The 16,680-nt window shown below is 38.8% G+C and overlaps 1 protein-coding gene across 1 annotated transcript in view; it reads left to right on the top strand.

The window, feature by feature from the left end:
- The window catches only part of APOO (apolipoprotein O), a 72,793-nt gene that overhangs the window by 29,804 nt on the left and 26,309 nt on the right, over nt 1–16,680 (top strand). The window contains exons 5-6 of the mRNA XM_067545043.1: nt 1,440–1,535; nt 5,288–5,379. Of these exons, the coding sequence (XP_067401144.1) occupies nt 1,440–1,535; nt 5,288–5,379 (188 nt within the window). The remainder of the gene's footprint in view (nt 1–1,439; nt 1,536–5,287; nt 5,380–16,680) is intronic.

The raw sequence follows: 16,680 nt of genomic DNA, 5'->3' as shown, positions 1-16,680 counted from the left end.
CTTACCCATCTCCCCAGCACATCTCCACCTGGATTACTGCCTGTATGAGGACCTGCTACGAGCAGGTGAAGGTGCCGCTTCCAGGAGCTGTGACAGCGTACTCAACTAGGGCCCAGGCCTCATCTGTGGCTTTCCTGGAGAGAGTGCCCCTGCAGGACATCTGCAGAGCAGCAACCTGGTCGTCGGTCCACACCTTCACATCCCACTACGCCATAGTGCAGCAGGCGAGAGAGGACGCGGCCATCAGCAGGACCGTGCTGGCGAGAGCAGCTAGACGCTGACTCCTACCCACCTCCAAGGTATGGCTATTTAATCACCTATATTGGAATGGATATGAGCAATCACTCGAAGATAGAAAACAGGGTTACTTACCAGTAACTGTTGTTCTTCGAGATGTGTTGCTCATACCCATTCCACACCCACCCTCCATCCCCGCTGTTGGAGTCGGCAGAAAGAAGGGACTGAGAGCTCGCGGGGTTGGTGGCGCCCTATATACTGCAGCATGAGCATGGTACTCCAGGGGGCGCCTGAGCCAACCCTACAGGGCTTGCTAAGGGCAAAAAAGTTCTGGGAGCCAGTGCACGGGACGTGCACTCACCTACATTGGGATGGATATGAGCAACACATTTCGAAGAACAACAGTTACTGGTAAGTAATCCTGTTTTCTTTTCTCACTCACACACACATTTGTTAAAATGTGTAAAAAGCAAGATTAATAAAGCATATGTGTGTGTATGTGTATGTATGTATATATATATATATATATATATTAATTGATTTAAAGAATAAGTATTGCAATCTAGCAAATTCTAAAAATACAAGATTTTTACATGTACTTTTCTGAAATGGACTGTCTCTAAAGATTGATTTCTTTTTTCTCCATGTCTATTTTTATATTGAATTGAGAAATAAGGATTTTAACACAATCAAGAAGTGGCTAGAACCATTAGATTGTGGCATTCTAGAAAATGACTCTGCTTCTACTGAAGGAAGAAAGCCCTTGGCTTTGATGGTATATAGAACTCATTACTGTGTCGGCTAATCTACCCCCTAAAACACTCTTACAAAAGCAGTTTAAAAAAGCTAAATGTTACTACAACAGATCCTTTTTTTCAAAGGCAAATGATAACACGTAATAGTCTGCATGAAAATATGTGCCTCCTAGAACTTTCAAGAAACATTAGTATTGTTTCAATGAATGTCCAAATAAATGAAGCAAAAGCATGCCAGTGCATCAACAAATGGTTCGTATATGTTTCAATAGAGAAGATTGCAAATGTTTTAAACTTTTTGCTACTATAGCCAAAAAGTCCATGCCAGTTACAATAGCATTTAACAATATTTTGTTTTAACAACACTTTCTAGTGTGTGTTAGTGGTTCATTTTTACCATAATGTCTTTCCGTTGCATTAATGCATTGTGTTCTGATTTCATTTTAGAAAGCTGTGAATTTCTCAAAAATCCCCCTCCAGGATTTTACCCAAGGCTTGGTGTGATTGGTTTTGCTGGAATTGTTGGTCTGTTTCTTTCTAGAGGTAGGTGCTCTTTCCAAATGGCTTATTTTATGACTTTGGGATAAGTTATTTATTCATTTTATTGGATATTAAATCTTTAATTACAATACGTGCTATTAGATCAGGGCTCAGAAATGTATCTTGCAGCACATTATGCTTTCTACAAGAGGTATTTTATATTTAATTTCTATGGAATTATTGTTTATGGATTCTGTGGGTTACAGAAATTTGGTCTATGAAAGATACCAATATGATGGTACTTACAGTATTGAATCTGTTAAAATCAAATAGGTACACCAGATTTGCAGGTGGTCATAAACCAATTTAATGCTAAAGCATTCAGCTTATAAATTATTCTTTCTCTTGATTTAGTTGCATCACCGCTATACATGACAGTCCTAGAAGTTCATTGTGGTGGTGATATTTTTTTAAAAAAAATAGCTTTTAGTGGATTAAATGAGGGAAAGTGGATGTGTTTTTTAAAAACTTGTTTGCAGAAATTTTTTGTCATAACTATTCAGTTACTTTAAACATGGTATTTTGAATATTGTTACTGTGAACATTCTGCTTTGTAGTAATTTATCAGATAATGCTCTCTGAAGTGTTCATCATTCAGTTTACAAAGATAGTTGCCAATAAGAAGCTATTCCTTTATGATTTACTTAATGAAAGTAAGGCACCTATCCAATTATGAGCTACTGATTAAAGGGACACTGCCCACCTGAGTGGGTTTTTTAAATTCCTCTAAAAATAATTTTACAGAAAACTATCATTTAGGTTTTTGTGCTCTTCTGTTTTGTTTAGAAAGGGCCTTTGGGTGGGCCTGGAGCTACATAAACTAATATGCTTATGCCTTCCCCTCATATCCCTTTTTGCTGTCTGGGCTCACAGCTGCCTACTGCTTGCTGCCTATTTTTTTCAGATTCAGCTTTGATAATGTTGTTATACATAGCAACACAGCCTGGAGAAGGGTATGCACTATCAACAAAACAATGAAGATGACCATGTGTTAAGTAAACCAACTGAAAAAAGTTTTTTTTTCCTTTAATCTTTCAGTTATCACATCCTAGGAGTTAATTGTAACAACAGTAGGTAAACCCCCCAACCCCGCCCCCCATTTTGTTCTGAAATATTTTTAAGTTGAGTGTGTCCCTTTAATTGGCAAGTTGAAGGGACAAAACAAGATTCTTGAATTTTATTGTGGTTTCATCTCTAGGTAGAGCTACCTAGAAGTAACAGCATAACGTAACATGTTTATACATATTTTTCAGTGTTGAAATTCAATGTAACATTTAATTACATTGCTTGAAGGAATTATATGTTTGTGCTTTGTTAGGAAAGGGAATTTTGAAATGTACTTATTTCTGTAGAAGTTCTTAGTATGTGATACTGCTTAACTGTATCTGTGTTGAATCACTGTGTTGATGTGGATGAATGCTTTAACTCTTCAGGAAATATTGTGGATAGTGGTACGCTTTGCCAAATGTGTTTTCATTAACAAAACCAGAAATGAGCAGTCGTTTTGGATGAGAGCACACTGTCAATCACATGTTGAACAAATTGGAAGTAACTGGCCATTTAGAAACTAGAAGTGATGTATGATTATAGCAGACAAATCTATTAACACTTATCCAATTAAATGTCTTTTTGATTATTCTCTAGCAGTGAACAAACACTCTGCTTTGCATTCATGCTATTATTTAAATGAGAAGAACCTTGCGAGCTCATGATTTTAGATGTTTTTCTTAAGTTCCAACTTCAGGAGTCATGTGATCATATGAGAATCTGTTTTACTTGAAAGAAAGAGAGAAAAAATGTATGGCCCTAGTGGTGGTGGAGAATGTGTACCTTAAAGGCTCAAGAAGTGGAAGATAAATAAAAAGAACCCACAATTTTATCTTTTTAAACTAGGGCTGCAAATCACAGTTAACTCAAGCAATTAATGCAAAACAAATTAACTAAATTTAAAAAATTAGTTTATTATCAAAGTTTTAATCACATTGTTAAACAATAATAGAATACCAATTTAAATTTATTATCAATATCTTTGGATATTTTTCTACACTTTCAAATATATTGATTTCAGTTACAACACAGAATAAAAAGTGTAGAGTTCTCACTTTGTATTATTATTTTTATACAAATATTTGTACTGTAAGAAAATGAAAGAAATAGTATTTTTTCAATTCACCTGATACAAGTACTGCAGTGCAATGTCTTTATCATGAAAGTACAACTTACAAATGTAGAACTTTTTTGTTTTACATAACTGCAGTCAAAAACAAAACAATGTAAAATTTTAGAGCCTACAAGTCCACTCAGTCCTACCTCTTGTTCAGCTAGTGGCTAAGACCTACACATTTTGTTTACATTTACGGGGGATAATGCTGCCCACTTATTATTTACAGTGTCACCTGAAAGTGAGAACAGGCATTTGTATGACACTCTTGTAGCCGGCATTGCAAGGCATATACGCGCCAGATATGCTAAACCTTTGTATGCCCCTTCATGCTTTGACTTGTAGATTGCAAATATTTGTAATCAAATATAATAATTATGTGATGAACATAAAACAAATTAATGCACTACTTTTTTTTTCTTTTTTTTTAAACAAGCATTAATTGTACGCTAGGGCGCTGTGCTCAGGGGAGCACTGCTGTGTGCCTCTGGTGCAGGGGTGCCCCATCTCTCTCCACCCTGCTCCACTGCTTCTCCCAAACCTCCCCCACCTTGGAGCTTCCCCTGACCAAGCTGCTCCAGACCAAGAGCTGGTTTCTAGCCTGCTGCACAGAGTGGGGGCCAGCGGATGATGTCGGGGTGTCCCTCTCCCCGCTTCCGTGTAGTTGATTGCCGCCGAACTGGGATCGGGAAACAGGGGAAGCCTGTTCTACTGCTGGCTCAGGAGTGAGTGCTGCCAACAGCAGCTGCTGCTGCCTGAAAAAGTGTTCAGGTTCTGGAGTGCTCTGCTTAAAGAAATAGCGCTCCCCCAGCACACACACACGCTCTCCGCCTCCTCAACACCAAAAATATTTAAATAAATGGTATTCTATTATTGTTTAATAGTGTGATTAAAACTACAATTTATCTTGACAATTTTTTTAATCTTGCAATTAATTGCGATTAATTTATTTAATTCTTTAACAGTCCTATTTTAAACCCGTCATATGAAATGCAAATCACTTTCCCACAATACAAAAATCAAAGCATTTTATTTTCATATCTGAGCCTGAAACATCAAGAAGCTAGTTTACAATGAGTTTTAATTTTGAAGTATATAATGAGTCCAACAGCAAGAAAACTATATCACAAGTGCACATGTAACAAAACTATTTATGGTAGCTGGTAAAACTGATCTCTGTTATGGAACATCCATTCTGCTTGATTCTAACTTAGCATTTTCTGTTCTTTTTTAAGAAGCTTTTACATTTTATTTCCCGAACAGCACTTTATATAATTCTAGTAGCAACATTTCTGTAAAAATATAAAGTCAAGGTTTTGGTTATTCCACCACTAAAATTATTTTTGAATCCCCACAGCAAATTCAGTTATGAGGTAGTTCTCACTGAAAGATTCTGTTAAAAATTACTTCTCAAAAGAGTGAAAAATTAATACATCTAATATGATTTTCTTAGGAAAATGGTTGGACTAAACAATAGCTGATGTGGTAAATTATAATGTACCTAATGAATGATTACATATAAAAATGTACTGTAACACTATCCAAGTTGAGATAACCTGTACTCTAACAGAACATATTTTCTTCCATGGAACAGGCTCAAAAATAAAGAGGTTGGTGTATCCAGTGGCGTTCATGGGGATTGGTGCCTCTCTGTATTATCCACAACAGGCTGTTGCTATTGCAAAGGTCAGTGATTACATTTCTAGGTGTGGGAAATCCCTTTTACTTCCTGTCACTTATTTCTTCATAGTCTCAAATTATTCAGTAAACCATTTTCTTTTTTAATTTAAAGGCTGTCAGCATGAAGGCAGATACATTTCTTCTCCCAAGGAGCTTGCAGTCTAAATTGGATATAAATTGGGTGTATTGATTTAAATTAGTGATTTAACACTGATTTCAACCGTGATTTAAATCAGTAAGCAGGAAACCTTGATTTAAATAATTTGTTTTAATTGTGTTTTGCATTTGTATTGTTTAGTTACTTTCCTAAAGAAAAGTTGATTCTCATTGGTTGGTAGCTATTAAAACATGTTGATTTGCAACTGAATATAGCGTTTACACTAAATTTGGTGCTTCTTTTTGTTCACTGATAGGATACACTGCATCTCTACACATTTATTTCAGCAATTATAGAGCTTAACTTGCATTTATTCAGATTCTTGAATTTTACATTTTTTATTATGGTAGAAAATGGTGAATGCATTTATTTATTAGATTTGTGTTGCGCTGTATCTGGAGTGAAATTCAAATTCAATTAAAAATGCATAAAAATAGCATTTTAAGTATTTTGGGTTTTTTAATTAAATAAAACTACCTTAATGTGTTGGATACATTTTTAAAAAAAGTTCATCGAAACATGTTTTGCATTTAAAACTGATTTATTAAACTAAGTTAGTATAATCTGTAGCTAGTGAATTGAACTGATTTGTTACTGGTCACCATGTCCTTCAAGATTTTAGAACTGGTAGATCTCATCCTCTCACATAAGATCCAAAGAAACCTCCAGAACAGTTTTTCCAGTACATCCAGCTTCTTCTATCATGGTAGTGGCGCGGATTCACACGGATCTGCAGTCAGATTGTTTCCTGGGTCCAGGGGACTTGTCACTCTGAGAGGAGAAAAAGAAAGGTCTTCTGAGTCATTCTTCTCACACTTCTCCATAGGGTAAAAGAAACAGACCAAAAAACTTCTCTGCATTCCTTAGATGCTTCTCTTCCATCCCCTAAGACTCCGCAGGGCTCCCTTAGGAAGCATGTTTTGTTCTTCTGTGTTCTTCAGATGCCAGGATTGGTGACTTTACAGATAGTGTCTTTATTGGAGAGGAGTTTGGAACTGCAATCTGAGTAAGAATTGTATTGCACTAGAGTTACAGATGTTCCTTCTATAGCAGAAGACTGATTATATTGTTAGATACGATGCACACAGGTCATCTTGTCCCACAAGATGTGAAATGTTGTTGGAAATTGATTACTGGTACAATTGGCAAGTTCCACTTTGGGCTGGATAGCCCATTAGTCATTGCTCAGACCCATGGAGACTTCCCATCTTGTCACCATAGGCACTCCTGTCTGCCTAGCAATCAAGAAAAGGCTCTCACCTTGGATCCAAGATCTAACTGCTCTGCCTTCTTACAAGGAGCACACTCTCATTCCAATGCCCGATGCTTTATCTGAAGAGGAGGAGCCTTCAGTTTAAATGGAATATCCTCATTTGGGCCTCTATCTTGACACTGAATCTTCTCCTGATAAGTGTTGGTAATGGTGCAGAAGCTTCCTCATCTTCTGAGGATGGTTTACAAATTCATGACCTGGTAAACACAATGGCTACATGTTATAGCTTCTGTTGATTATTTTGGAGAAAAATTCTCAGCCAGTCATTGATTTTTCTGGATTCCACTTCAGAGAACGAAGTCTGTCTCCCAATTCAAAATGGTCTTTGACAACCATCAAAAACTGGGTGATCTAATCCTCCCTCTTGCCAACTGATTACAAAAAGGCTGACAAATTATATCTCATCATATGAAAAAATTTCTTGTTTTCATATGCATTCTTCTCTCAATTTAGTAGTAGTAGTAGCAGCAGCAGCAGTTCATAAATCAATGATAGTCTCCCTCTACACCTTCTGATAAAAGTAAACAATAGGCAGGAAAATATTTCCTTTTCCTCTTGGTATGATTGGTAAATTACCAGATAAAGAAGTCACAGTTTCAGTAGCGCTTAGTAGGACAAAATCTGTACATTAGTCCTTCCTGAAGACCTGTGTAAAGTGGCAAATGCTTTAACTGAAGGCCAGATAGTGGCAAAACATGGCACTCCAAACTTCCTTCGGTGTCTCAGATTAGACAGCAAAGGTAATTGCGTCCATTGTAGTGTTCTGCAGATGTGTGGTTTCCACTCTTTCCTCTGAAATTAAATCTAAAATAGAGGATCTTCCCTTTGGTGGTATTGGGTAACAAGAGGGGCAAAATATTGGAAAAGATGGATATGAGATTCACAGTAAGATCTTTGGGTTTCTTTCAGCCTTCTAGAAGAAGAAACCATACAACTGTTTTCAAACTCCATAGACAGTTCTATTTTTCCATCATCTTACTATTACCAGAGGTGCCATTAACCTCATCAGCAACAATAATCCTCCTCCTTGAAAACTCAGCAAAGAAAGAAGTCCATTCATGCCTTGTGGGGATGGGGTGGGGTGGGGTGCGTGTTGGGGGGGGAGGGGGAGGAAGCATTTTTCAGAGTCATCTCCCAAATGTCAGCCCTCAGATTTGACATGAGGATCAGGATCAATCTGCAGTGATCTTACCACCTCCTTACCTTTTGGAAACCAACTTTTCCATTTAATCAACACATGGAATTGCATCATTTTGGACAAATAGATTCTGGAGAGAATAGAAAATGATCCCAATTCCTGCCCCCACTCCCTTCCTTATTCAGGGACACCTCTCACATGAGCACTCTAAGATCAGAAATTTAGTTTCAGCTACAGGCCGGAGCAATAGAGGCAATTCCAAGGGTGTTCAAGAATGTGGGCTTTTAGTCTTCCAGTTATTTTCTGATACCTAAGAGGTCTAAGTCTAGTATTGGAACTGAGGAAACTCAACCCTTATATCAGGAAGTTTTCTTACCTTGTGTTAACTTTGGCATCTGTTATCCCCTTCTTTTCAACTCTGGGTTGATTTGCATCTCTCAATCTAAAGCAGGGGTTCTCAAACTTTTTTTCTGGGACCTCCTTTGAAAATATTTCAGGATGTGATGACCCTGCCTTCCTGGCATGCATGGGAGCTAACAGCTCAAGATCCCCTCCTCCCCCCTCGCCCAATAACCATGACGCTCAGTTTGAGAACCCCTAATCTAAAAGATGCATCCTGCCATATTTCTCAGACCACATCACCTTTAAGTATCTGTACTTCACATTTGGGCAAAGTTATTTCTAATATAAAGTCCTATCTTTCGACCTTTCCACTGCCCCCGAGTCTTTACAAAGTGCCTATCTGTGGCAGCAGATTTTTTAAGATGGCAGGGTGTTTTCATTTACCCTTATTTGCGTGATTGGCTGCTTAAGGCCTTAAGGCCTTATCAAGGACATACATTTCACATGTTCTCTTTTTTTAAATATTAGGACTTTTGATAAATATAAAAAGTCCCTTCTTTTTTTTAAACAGAGAATTCCATTCATAGGAGCTATTTTTGATTTGTTAGAAGGTACAAGTCAGTAGAAAGATGTCTGAAATTTCACTCTACCATACAGATACTTCTTTAAACTATTTTTTTCCAGGTCTGTTGGTCTTGAGTTTCTATAGCTTCAACTGCTTGTGCCACACCTTATGCCAGCCTGAGACTTCAATTTGACCAGCTCCAAGTTACGGACCAATCACAGATATATGTCCAGGACATTTTCTGTCCTGAAAGACATTTTACTATCTCTGACATGGTAAACACAGCAGGTAAATTTTCTGAAGGGGGTGTCATTCAACTCCCTAGTTCCATTGTTGACAATCACGTCAGATGCTTCCAACAGCTGGTGGAGAGTCTATCTCAACAATCTATCAGTTCGAGTTCACTGGAGTTCTCAAGGAAAATACACTACATATAAACATATTGGAGTTGAGAACTGTCAGTCTAGCACATATCTTTTTTTGCATCACATCCAGAACAAAATATAACGGGTCATCACAGACAGCGTGATGAACAATGAATGAGCAGGTCTCAGCTCTGCAAGGAAGCACTCAAATTAGAAGATTGGTGTAGCCACTACGACGTCTCACCAATTGGTCTGTCCCTACCAGACGAGGACAACAACATAGCATATCAACTCAGCAAAGTTCTCCTGCAGTTACACAAATGGTCTGTAATGGGCTCATTAGACATTTGCAACCTTTGGGGGTTTCTGGATATAGATCCTTTCACCCCCAGGCAGAATATTAAGGGTCCCCATTTCTTATCAAGGGTGGTAGACAGAGACAGTCTATCCATATTGGATATTTTTCTTCTTAATTGTGGGATGGGTCCTCCCTTCCCCATTCCTCTTATACAGAGAGTGATTAAAGATAAGACACAATGGAGCTAGATAATTCTAATTTCTCCAGCATGGCTGAGACAACAGTGATATACAGATTTTCATCTTTCCAAGGGAGTATAAAAACTTCCAGTGATGCTATGCATATTGCAACATGGTAGGAACATTTATCACTCTGACCATCTTTCGCTACACCTACCTGCATGGCTATGGGTCTCTAACAGACTTGTAAAAGCTGCAGTTTAGTGGTGGAACAGATTCTGATTAACACTTTGTCATTGATTGATTGTTTTCTAGAGTTATGATCTTATGTGGTCTAGGTTTGTGGACCGGATAAGTGAAAAGCACCTAGATCCTGTACGGGCACCAGTTCAATATGTTCTTGAATGCTTATTACATATAAAGTTTCTGAATCTTTCTATATCTTCTCTGAAAGTACATTTGGAAGTAGTGGCAGCACATCATCTGTTTATAGTTGAAAAATCTATCTTTGCACATGGTACAGTTCAGGAGTTTATGAGAGGGGTGGTCAATATGTATCCACAAATAAACTCAGTTCCAGCCTGGGAGCTCAATCTAAATTACACAGCTTAGGCACTAAGAGCTTTAAGCTTACTTTCTTAACAGGGGCTAAAGAGTTTCAGAAGTCTCCTAAACTTTTTATTTCCTATGCTGACAACTCTAAAGTCATTATCTCGGAGGGTTAGATGGTGTATAGAAGAGGGATATAGGATTACATCTGTTCTACTGCAATGAGAACACACTCATCTAAAGTTGTAGCTACTTCTTTAGAATGCCTCAGACATGTTCCTATGCAAGGCTGCCACATGGTGCTCTAGTCATATCTTTACAAAACACTATTCCCTAGATCTGGCATCTAGATCAGGTGCTTGGTTCAGTAGGGTAGCACTCCAATCCTTTTTCACTCATGTGAGTTCCCCTCATCAATTCATGGGGAATTAATTGCCAAACCATCCCATGAATAGGACTATGTAGAGGACACTCGAAGAAATGGAAGTTACTCTCTTGTTACCAGACTTCTTTGAGTTGGACTCTGCATAGTCACACTCCCTTCACCTTCTTTCCTGTCATCTTTGGAGTTGTGTAAAATCCTTACTCTGAGGAAGTGGTTGGAAGGAACCAAAGGTGGCACGGAGCAGCCCACCCCCTCTGAATGCTGAGGAGAGGGGTTGAAGAGTCAGATGAGCAGTCTACCAGCCACTGCTACAAGAAGATACCATCATCGAGACTGCACCAGACAGCACATCCCGTGAGTGTGGATATGCAGAGTCTGTTTCTAAGAACTCTGGTGACAAGTAACTACCACTTCTGCAGTGTGTTTTGTTTTTGGTTGGTTGAGGAAGGCGTTGGGATTTTATTTCCTCCTTATCATCTGTTCCTGTTCCAACCCTCATGTCTAAAACAGTCCTCTTGCACATCACCCATTTCTGTGTTTCCCTTCCTCATCCTAGGTGTTGCACTGAGTTTGAGAGGGTTACATCATGAAGAGATTTTTAAAAGAAAGCAAACATCTAGCTTCATATAAATGATTTTATTTAAAACAAAACTTTTTAAAAGTCCAAGTCTTGCTTGATTTGACCTAAGATGTAGCAATAAACGTTTAAGATGGATTAACAAGACATAACTAAAGGTAACTTGGTCTTTCATTTTAAGGTTCATAAATGTGTGGCTCCTTTAATTTGGGAACAATAAAAACTTCCCAATTCAAACACGAATACTTTTCTAACATGGCTTTTTGGAAAAACTGTTGTTTGTGTGAGGTTTTGGCTTTTAAAATGTGAATTACTCTATATTGAGTAGTTTACCACTCTGCACTTCGTTGGATGTCATACAGTCCTGATGCTTGTACACTATGTTAAATATCGCCAAATACCTAAAAGTATAAAGGAGCACATTCCTCTCTTAATTAAAACTTTCCAATGGATAAAGGTTAGCTCATCAAAGAACTGGGAAATACGCTAAGCAGAATACAGAATGGGGTTGTGATACAGGTTCTGCACATCCGACTGTTAGAAATGTCAATCTCTTTCCATTACAATGTTTGTATTGTTGAATGAGGTGTACTACCAACAGAAGCTCTGGAACACCAGGTACACAGAATGTATAGTAGCAGCCTGATTTGTTCCACAGTTGCTCAACAAGTTGAATGGTTAAATTCAGTTAATGATCAAGGATAGTTTCCAGACATTACTTCCTGTCACTGGAAGTCTAAAAGACTTTTTCTCTAGGCACCTTTCTTATGGAGAACAAACTTGTAGTTGTTAGTACAAGATTGCTAAAAGATATCTCTTATCTTTTGGGGGATATTGTTTGTATTACTTTGAACAAAGTTTAAAGCTCTATGTTATGAAGATATATTATGCTGTCTTTGACCTTCACTTAACAGACAAGCTTGGGCAGATTGCTCTAATGTGGTTTTGGCAGAACTTTCACTGGTGTTTTAAAACTGTTCTGTTTTTGATCCAAGATAAAATATGGATCTGTTATTACACTTACCTGAATTTTACACTTAACTCTGGTTCAGCCTCAATCTGGAAAAAGCATCTACTACTAAACTACCTAAATCAACTTTGTACCATAGAAAAGTTTTCAGTCATATTTTTAATAATCCTTCTCAGTACTGGGTCTTTTCAACTTGCACAATACAGCACATGTACAAGTTGTTTTGATTCATGCTCACTGTCTTTCTGCAAGGAAAAAGCTTTGCCAGTGCACGGCTGTTGTCATGATTTATTGTCTTGACAATAAACTAAATTGACTGCAGTGTCTAAAAAGTCAGCAAATTCTCAGTTAAGGTTCCTCCAAAGCCGTACTGATACAGAGCCATTAACCTTAATTCTGCTTGATAACTGAGATGTATTGAAGTAGGGTAGTTAATTTTGTAAGTACACAGTATGTATGCAATAAAAGGGAGAAGGTTGTCTATGTGCCAATAAGGTAACAGGAAATAACTGTCATGCTGCCTGAGGCTGTTGCACTTGGCCCAGAGATATTTGGGACACAAAGTAGAACATAAGCTCACTTTCAAGTTTCTTCAAAACTTCTCCTGAAAACTTGCCAGTCTGACTTTTTAGTGTTTATTTAACTATTACCGTGGAGTTAAACATGTTTGCAATTTTATGTTGAATTCAGTGGAAATTAAATTTCAGTATGCCTAACACTAATGAGAAAGGAACTATATTCTGTCCTCTTTCAGTTTACACCAAATCTGGAGTTACTAAAATACTTTCCTGAAGGCCTGGGAGAAGCTTGTCTTCTGACAGCTCTCAGTTGAAAGTCTGAGACTTTGTATTATTACTCCCTTTTACTTGTTATGACAACTCCAGCCAGGAGAGAAACTGTAATGTGACAAAGCTCTCTAAAATGGCTAATTTTTTTTGAAAACACCGTAATGTTAAATCTACAGGACTGTACCTAACACTTAGGAATTACATAACCTCTGGCGCTATAAGCACAGAGACAGGGTGGGCATCATAATTTAAGTGGGTAGTTTGTGGTTTGGACATTTTTTGTTTGTTTCTGTCTATGTGAAACCCATAAGTTTGTTGCTTGCAGTTTTTGTTTAGGCTGTAAGTGCTTTTCTCTGACAAAAGTTGTCCCATTTTTCTTACTCATGCCAAAGAATTTCAAAATGTGAAAATGAGGCCCAGTTCTACAGTCACTGCACATTCATAACTCCATTGAAGTCCATGAACTCTGGGATATTTAGGTTTGTAAGGAATGCAAGACTGAGCCAATACACCGCCTGAAAATCTTCAGTCATTCATTGGTTTGTAAGAGTAATACAGTAACTTGTTATGGCTTTAAAAACAATGCTAAGACCCAAAAATAGATTAAATCAGTACTTCATCACAGTTGGCACTTTTTTGCAATATGTTGTCCTTTGCTGTGTATAGATTAAAGAGCATGCACTGGATCAAGTTTTGTAACTAGGAAAAAATAGCTGCTGCATACAGACAGTTGTTGGTTTTCCTTCATCTTGTGTTGCTAGCATTTTTGGTTCTGACACCACAGACAGATAAAAGGAGTGTTTTTTATTTTTACTCTAAGAAATTTGCACTTTTTGCAGCTTTCTAATGGTGATGCACACATAACTGCAGCATTCTATGTTCAGATGAAGCAGAATTTTTTTTCTAATGAAGTATAAACTGTTCTGAAGTGAATGACTAATTCTGTCTGAATATTTGGGAGCTAACATTTCAAAAGCTAGACCAGAGTACAAAGGTTTATACCGTCAGTGCTTGTGAGGATTTTGGAGAGGTATGGCACATTCATTGCCAGCTCTCTGGGTGTTTGCTTTTTTCTTTTATTATTGCCCTTATCACCATCAAATGCAGAAAAAAAAACTTATTTCTCTCAGTGCAACCTGCCAACTAGCAACTTGTTTATACCTAAAATTTGACCTACTTTAGCTAGTTTAACATGGTTGGCCAAACAGGCTAAGTATGTGTTTCCTTTTTTTAAGACAACTCGTCGAAAGACAGCCTGCATCTCAGATCTAGTTGTCTGACTAGCAGCGTAGAATGGGGAGGAGGTGAACATCCCTCAGTGCTGAAGCAACAGGTTCAGGACTATCTAGAAAGATTGAACATACACAAGTCCATGGGGCCAGATGCAATGCATCTGAGGTGCTGAGGGAGTTGGCTGATGTGATTTCAGAGCCATTGGCTATTATCTTTGAAAGCTCATGGTAATTGGGGGAGGTCCCTGATTGGAAAAAGGCAAATATAGTGCCCATCTTCAAGAAAGGGAAGAAAGAGGATCCAGAGAACTACAGACCGGTCAGCCTCACCTCAATCCCTGGAAAAATCATGGAGCAGGTCTTCAAGGAATTCATTTTAAGGCACTTGGAAGAGAGGAAAGTGATCAGGAACAGTCAACATGGATTCACCAAGGGCAAGTCATGCCTGACCAACCTGATTACCTTCTATGAAGAGGTGACTGGCTCTGTGGATGTGGGGAAGGCGGTGGATGTGATATACCTTGACTTTAGCAAAGCTTTTGATACAGTCTCCTACAGTATTCTTATCAGCAAGTTAAAGTAGTATGGGTTGGATGAATGGACTATAAAATGAATAGAGAGCTGGCTAGATCATCGGGCTCAACGGGTAGTGATCAATGGCTCGATGTCTAGTTGGCAGCCGGTAACAAGCAGAGTGCCCCAGGGGTCAGTCCTGGGGCCGGTTTTGTTCAACATCTTCATTAATGATCTGAAGGATGGGGTAGATTGCATCTTCAGCAAGTTTGCAGATGACACTAAGATGGGGGGAGTGGTAGATAACCTGGAAGGTAGGGATAGGATATAGAGGAACCTAGACAAATTGGAGGATTGGGCCAAAAGAAATCTGATGAGGTTCAACAAGGACAAGTGCAGAGTCCTCCACTTTGGACGGAAGAATCCCATGCACAGCTACAGACTGGGGACCGACAAGCTAGGCAACAGTTCTGCAGAAAAGGACCTGGGGTTTACAGTGGATAAGAAGCTGTATATGAGTCAGCAGTGTGCCCTGCTTGCCAAGAAGGCTAATAGCATACTGGGCTGCATTAGTAGGAGCATTGCCAGCAGATCAAGGAAAGTGATTATTCCTCTCTATTCGGCATTGGTGAGGCCGCATTTGGAGTATTGTGTCCAGTTTTGGGCCCCCCATACAAAAAGGATGTGGACAAGTTGGAGAGAGTCCAGCGGAGGGTAACAAAAACGGTTAGGGGGCTGGAGTACAAGACTTATGAGGAGAGGCTGAGGGAAGTAGGCTTGTTCTGTCTGCAAAAGAGAAGGGTGAGGGGGGATTTGATAGCAGCCTTTAAATACCTGAAAGGGGGTTCCAGGGAGGATGGAGCTAGGCTGTTCTCAATGGTAGTAGACGACAGAACAAGGAGCAATGGTCTCAAGTTGCAGGGGGTGAGGTCTAGGTTGGATATTAAGATAAAGTTTTTCACTAGGTGGGTGGTGAAGCACTGGAATGGATTACCTATGGAGGTGGTGGAGTCTCCGTCTTTAGAGGTTTTTAAGCTGCGGCTTGACAAAGCCCTGGCTGGGATGATTTAGCTGAGGTTAGTCCTGCTTTGAGCAGTGGGTTGGACTAGATGACCTCCTGAGGTCCCTTCCATCCCTAATCTTCTATGATTCTATGACTAGAAAACTTATTTGTCACAAATTTTTTGTATTAAAAATGAATCTATTTTTAAAATAATTGTATTGTCTATAACTACAGTGTATAGATATGATTTCCTGTTGGGATCAGTTATTGGTTGTTTTTATTCCATTTTCCAATTCTAAATAGTAACAAGGTGCGTATCTGTAACTACACTTTGAAATGGGGTGAGTTGTATGGTGAAGCCTTCTCTTAGCAAAACACTAAAGGTTAATGGTGCTTTGTAATGAAGGTCCTAAAAGGATCCAGGCAAAGGGTGGCCGAGAGAGTGGAATGCTACAGCTGTTTCTCCCCATCTGAAAATGCAACTTCTTTTAAGGCAGGAGAAAGGTTCCTGTATGTTGTGCATTATTTTCCCTCGCTCAAGGACACGTGGTGGGTTCATTAGAAATTTGTAGGTAGGCAGACAAGTTGTTGGTGTGACCTGCATCTAAAAATCCTAACTATATTGATTTGAATGGCAGATCTGAGAGCAATCAGAAAAGGAGAACTGGCCTTTCTTGTGTACTCCACAGAGAAGAAATGGCTCCTTGCTGCTGTTTGGATGGAACACAGGCACAGCACCCCCTCTCCAAAAGTTGGGTGGGGTATGCGTGCATAAAATTCACAATATAGTCTAGAGGCCTCAGTCAGGTTCAAGACTCAATTGTGCTAACTTCTGTACAAAGAGCATAAGTTACAGTCTATATCCCGAAGTGCTTCTGGTCTAAAAAATATATATCGTAAGTGTCTAGGCTGGCAGAAGTCTATTTCTTTTGTTCTTTGCTATCTGAAAGAAGGCCAGTATGAGGCCATTTTC

The sequence above is a fragment of the Emydura macquarii genome, unplaced genomic scaffold, assembly GCF_026122565.2.
Source record: "Emydura macquarii macquarii isolate MOO-44397 ecotype Brisbane River unplaced genomic scaffold, CSIRO-AGI_Emac_v2 contig_1043, whole genome shotgun sequence".
Classification (NCBI taxonomy): domain Eukaryota; kingdom Metazoa; phylum Chordata; order Testudines; family Chelidae; genus Emydura; species Emydura macquarii.
Note: the sequence above shows the minus strand (reverse complement) of the source record. Positions and strands in the feature narration are given on the sequence as shown.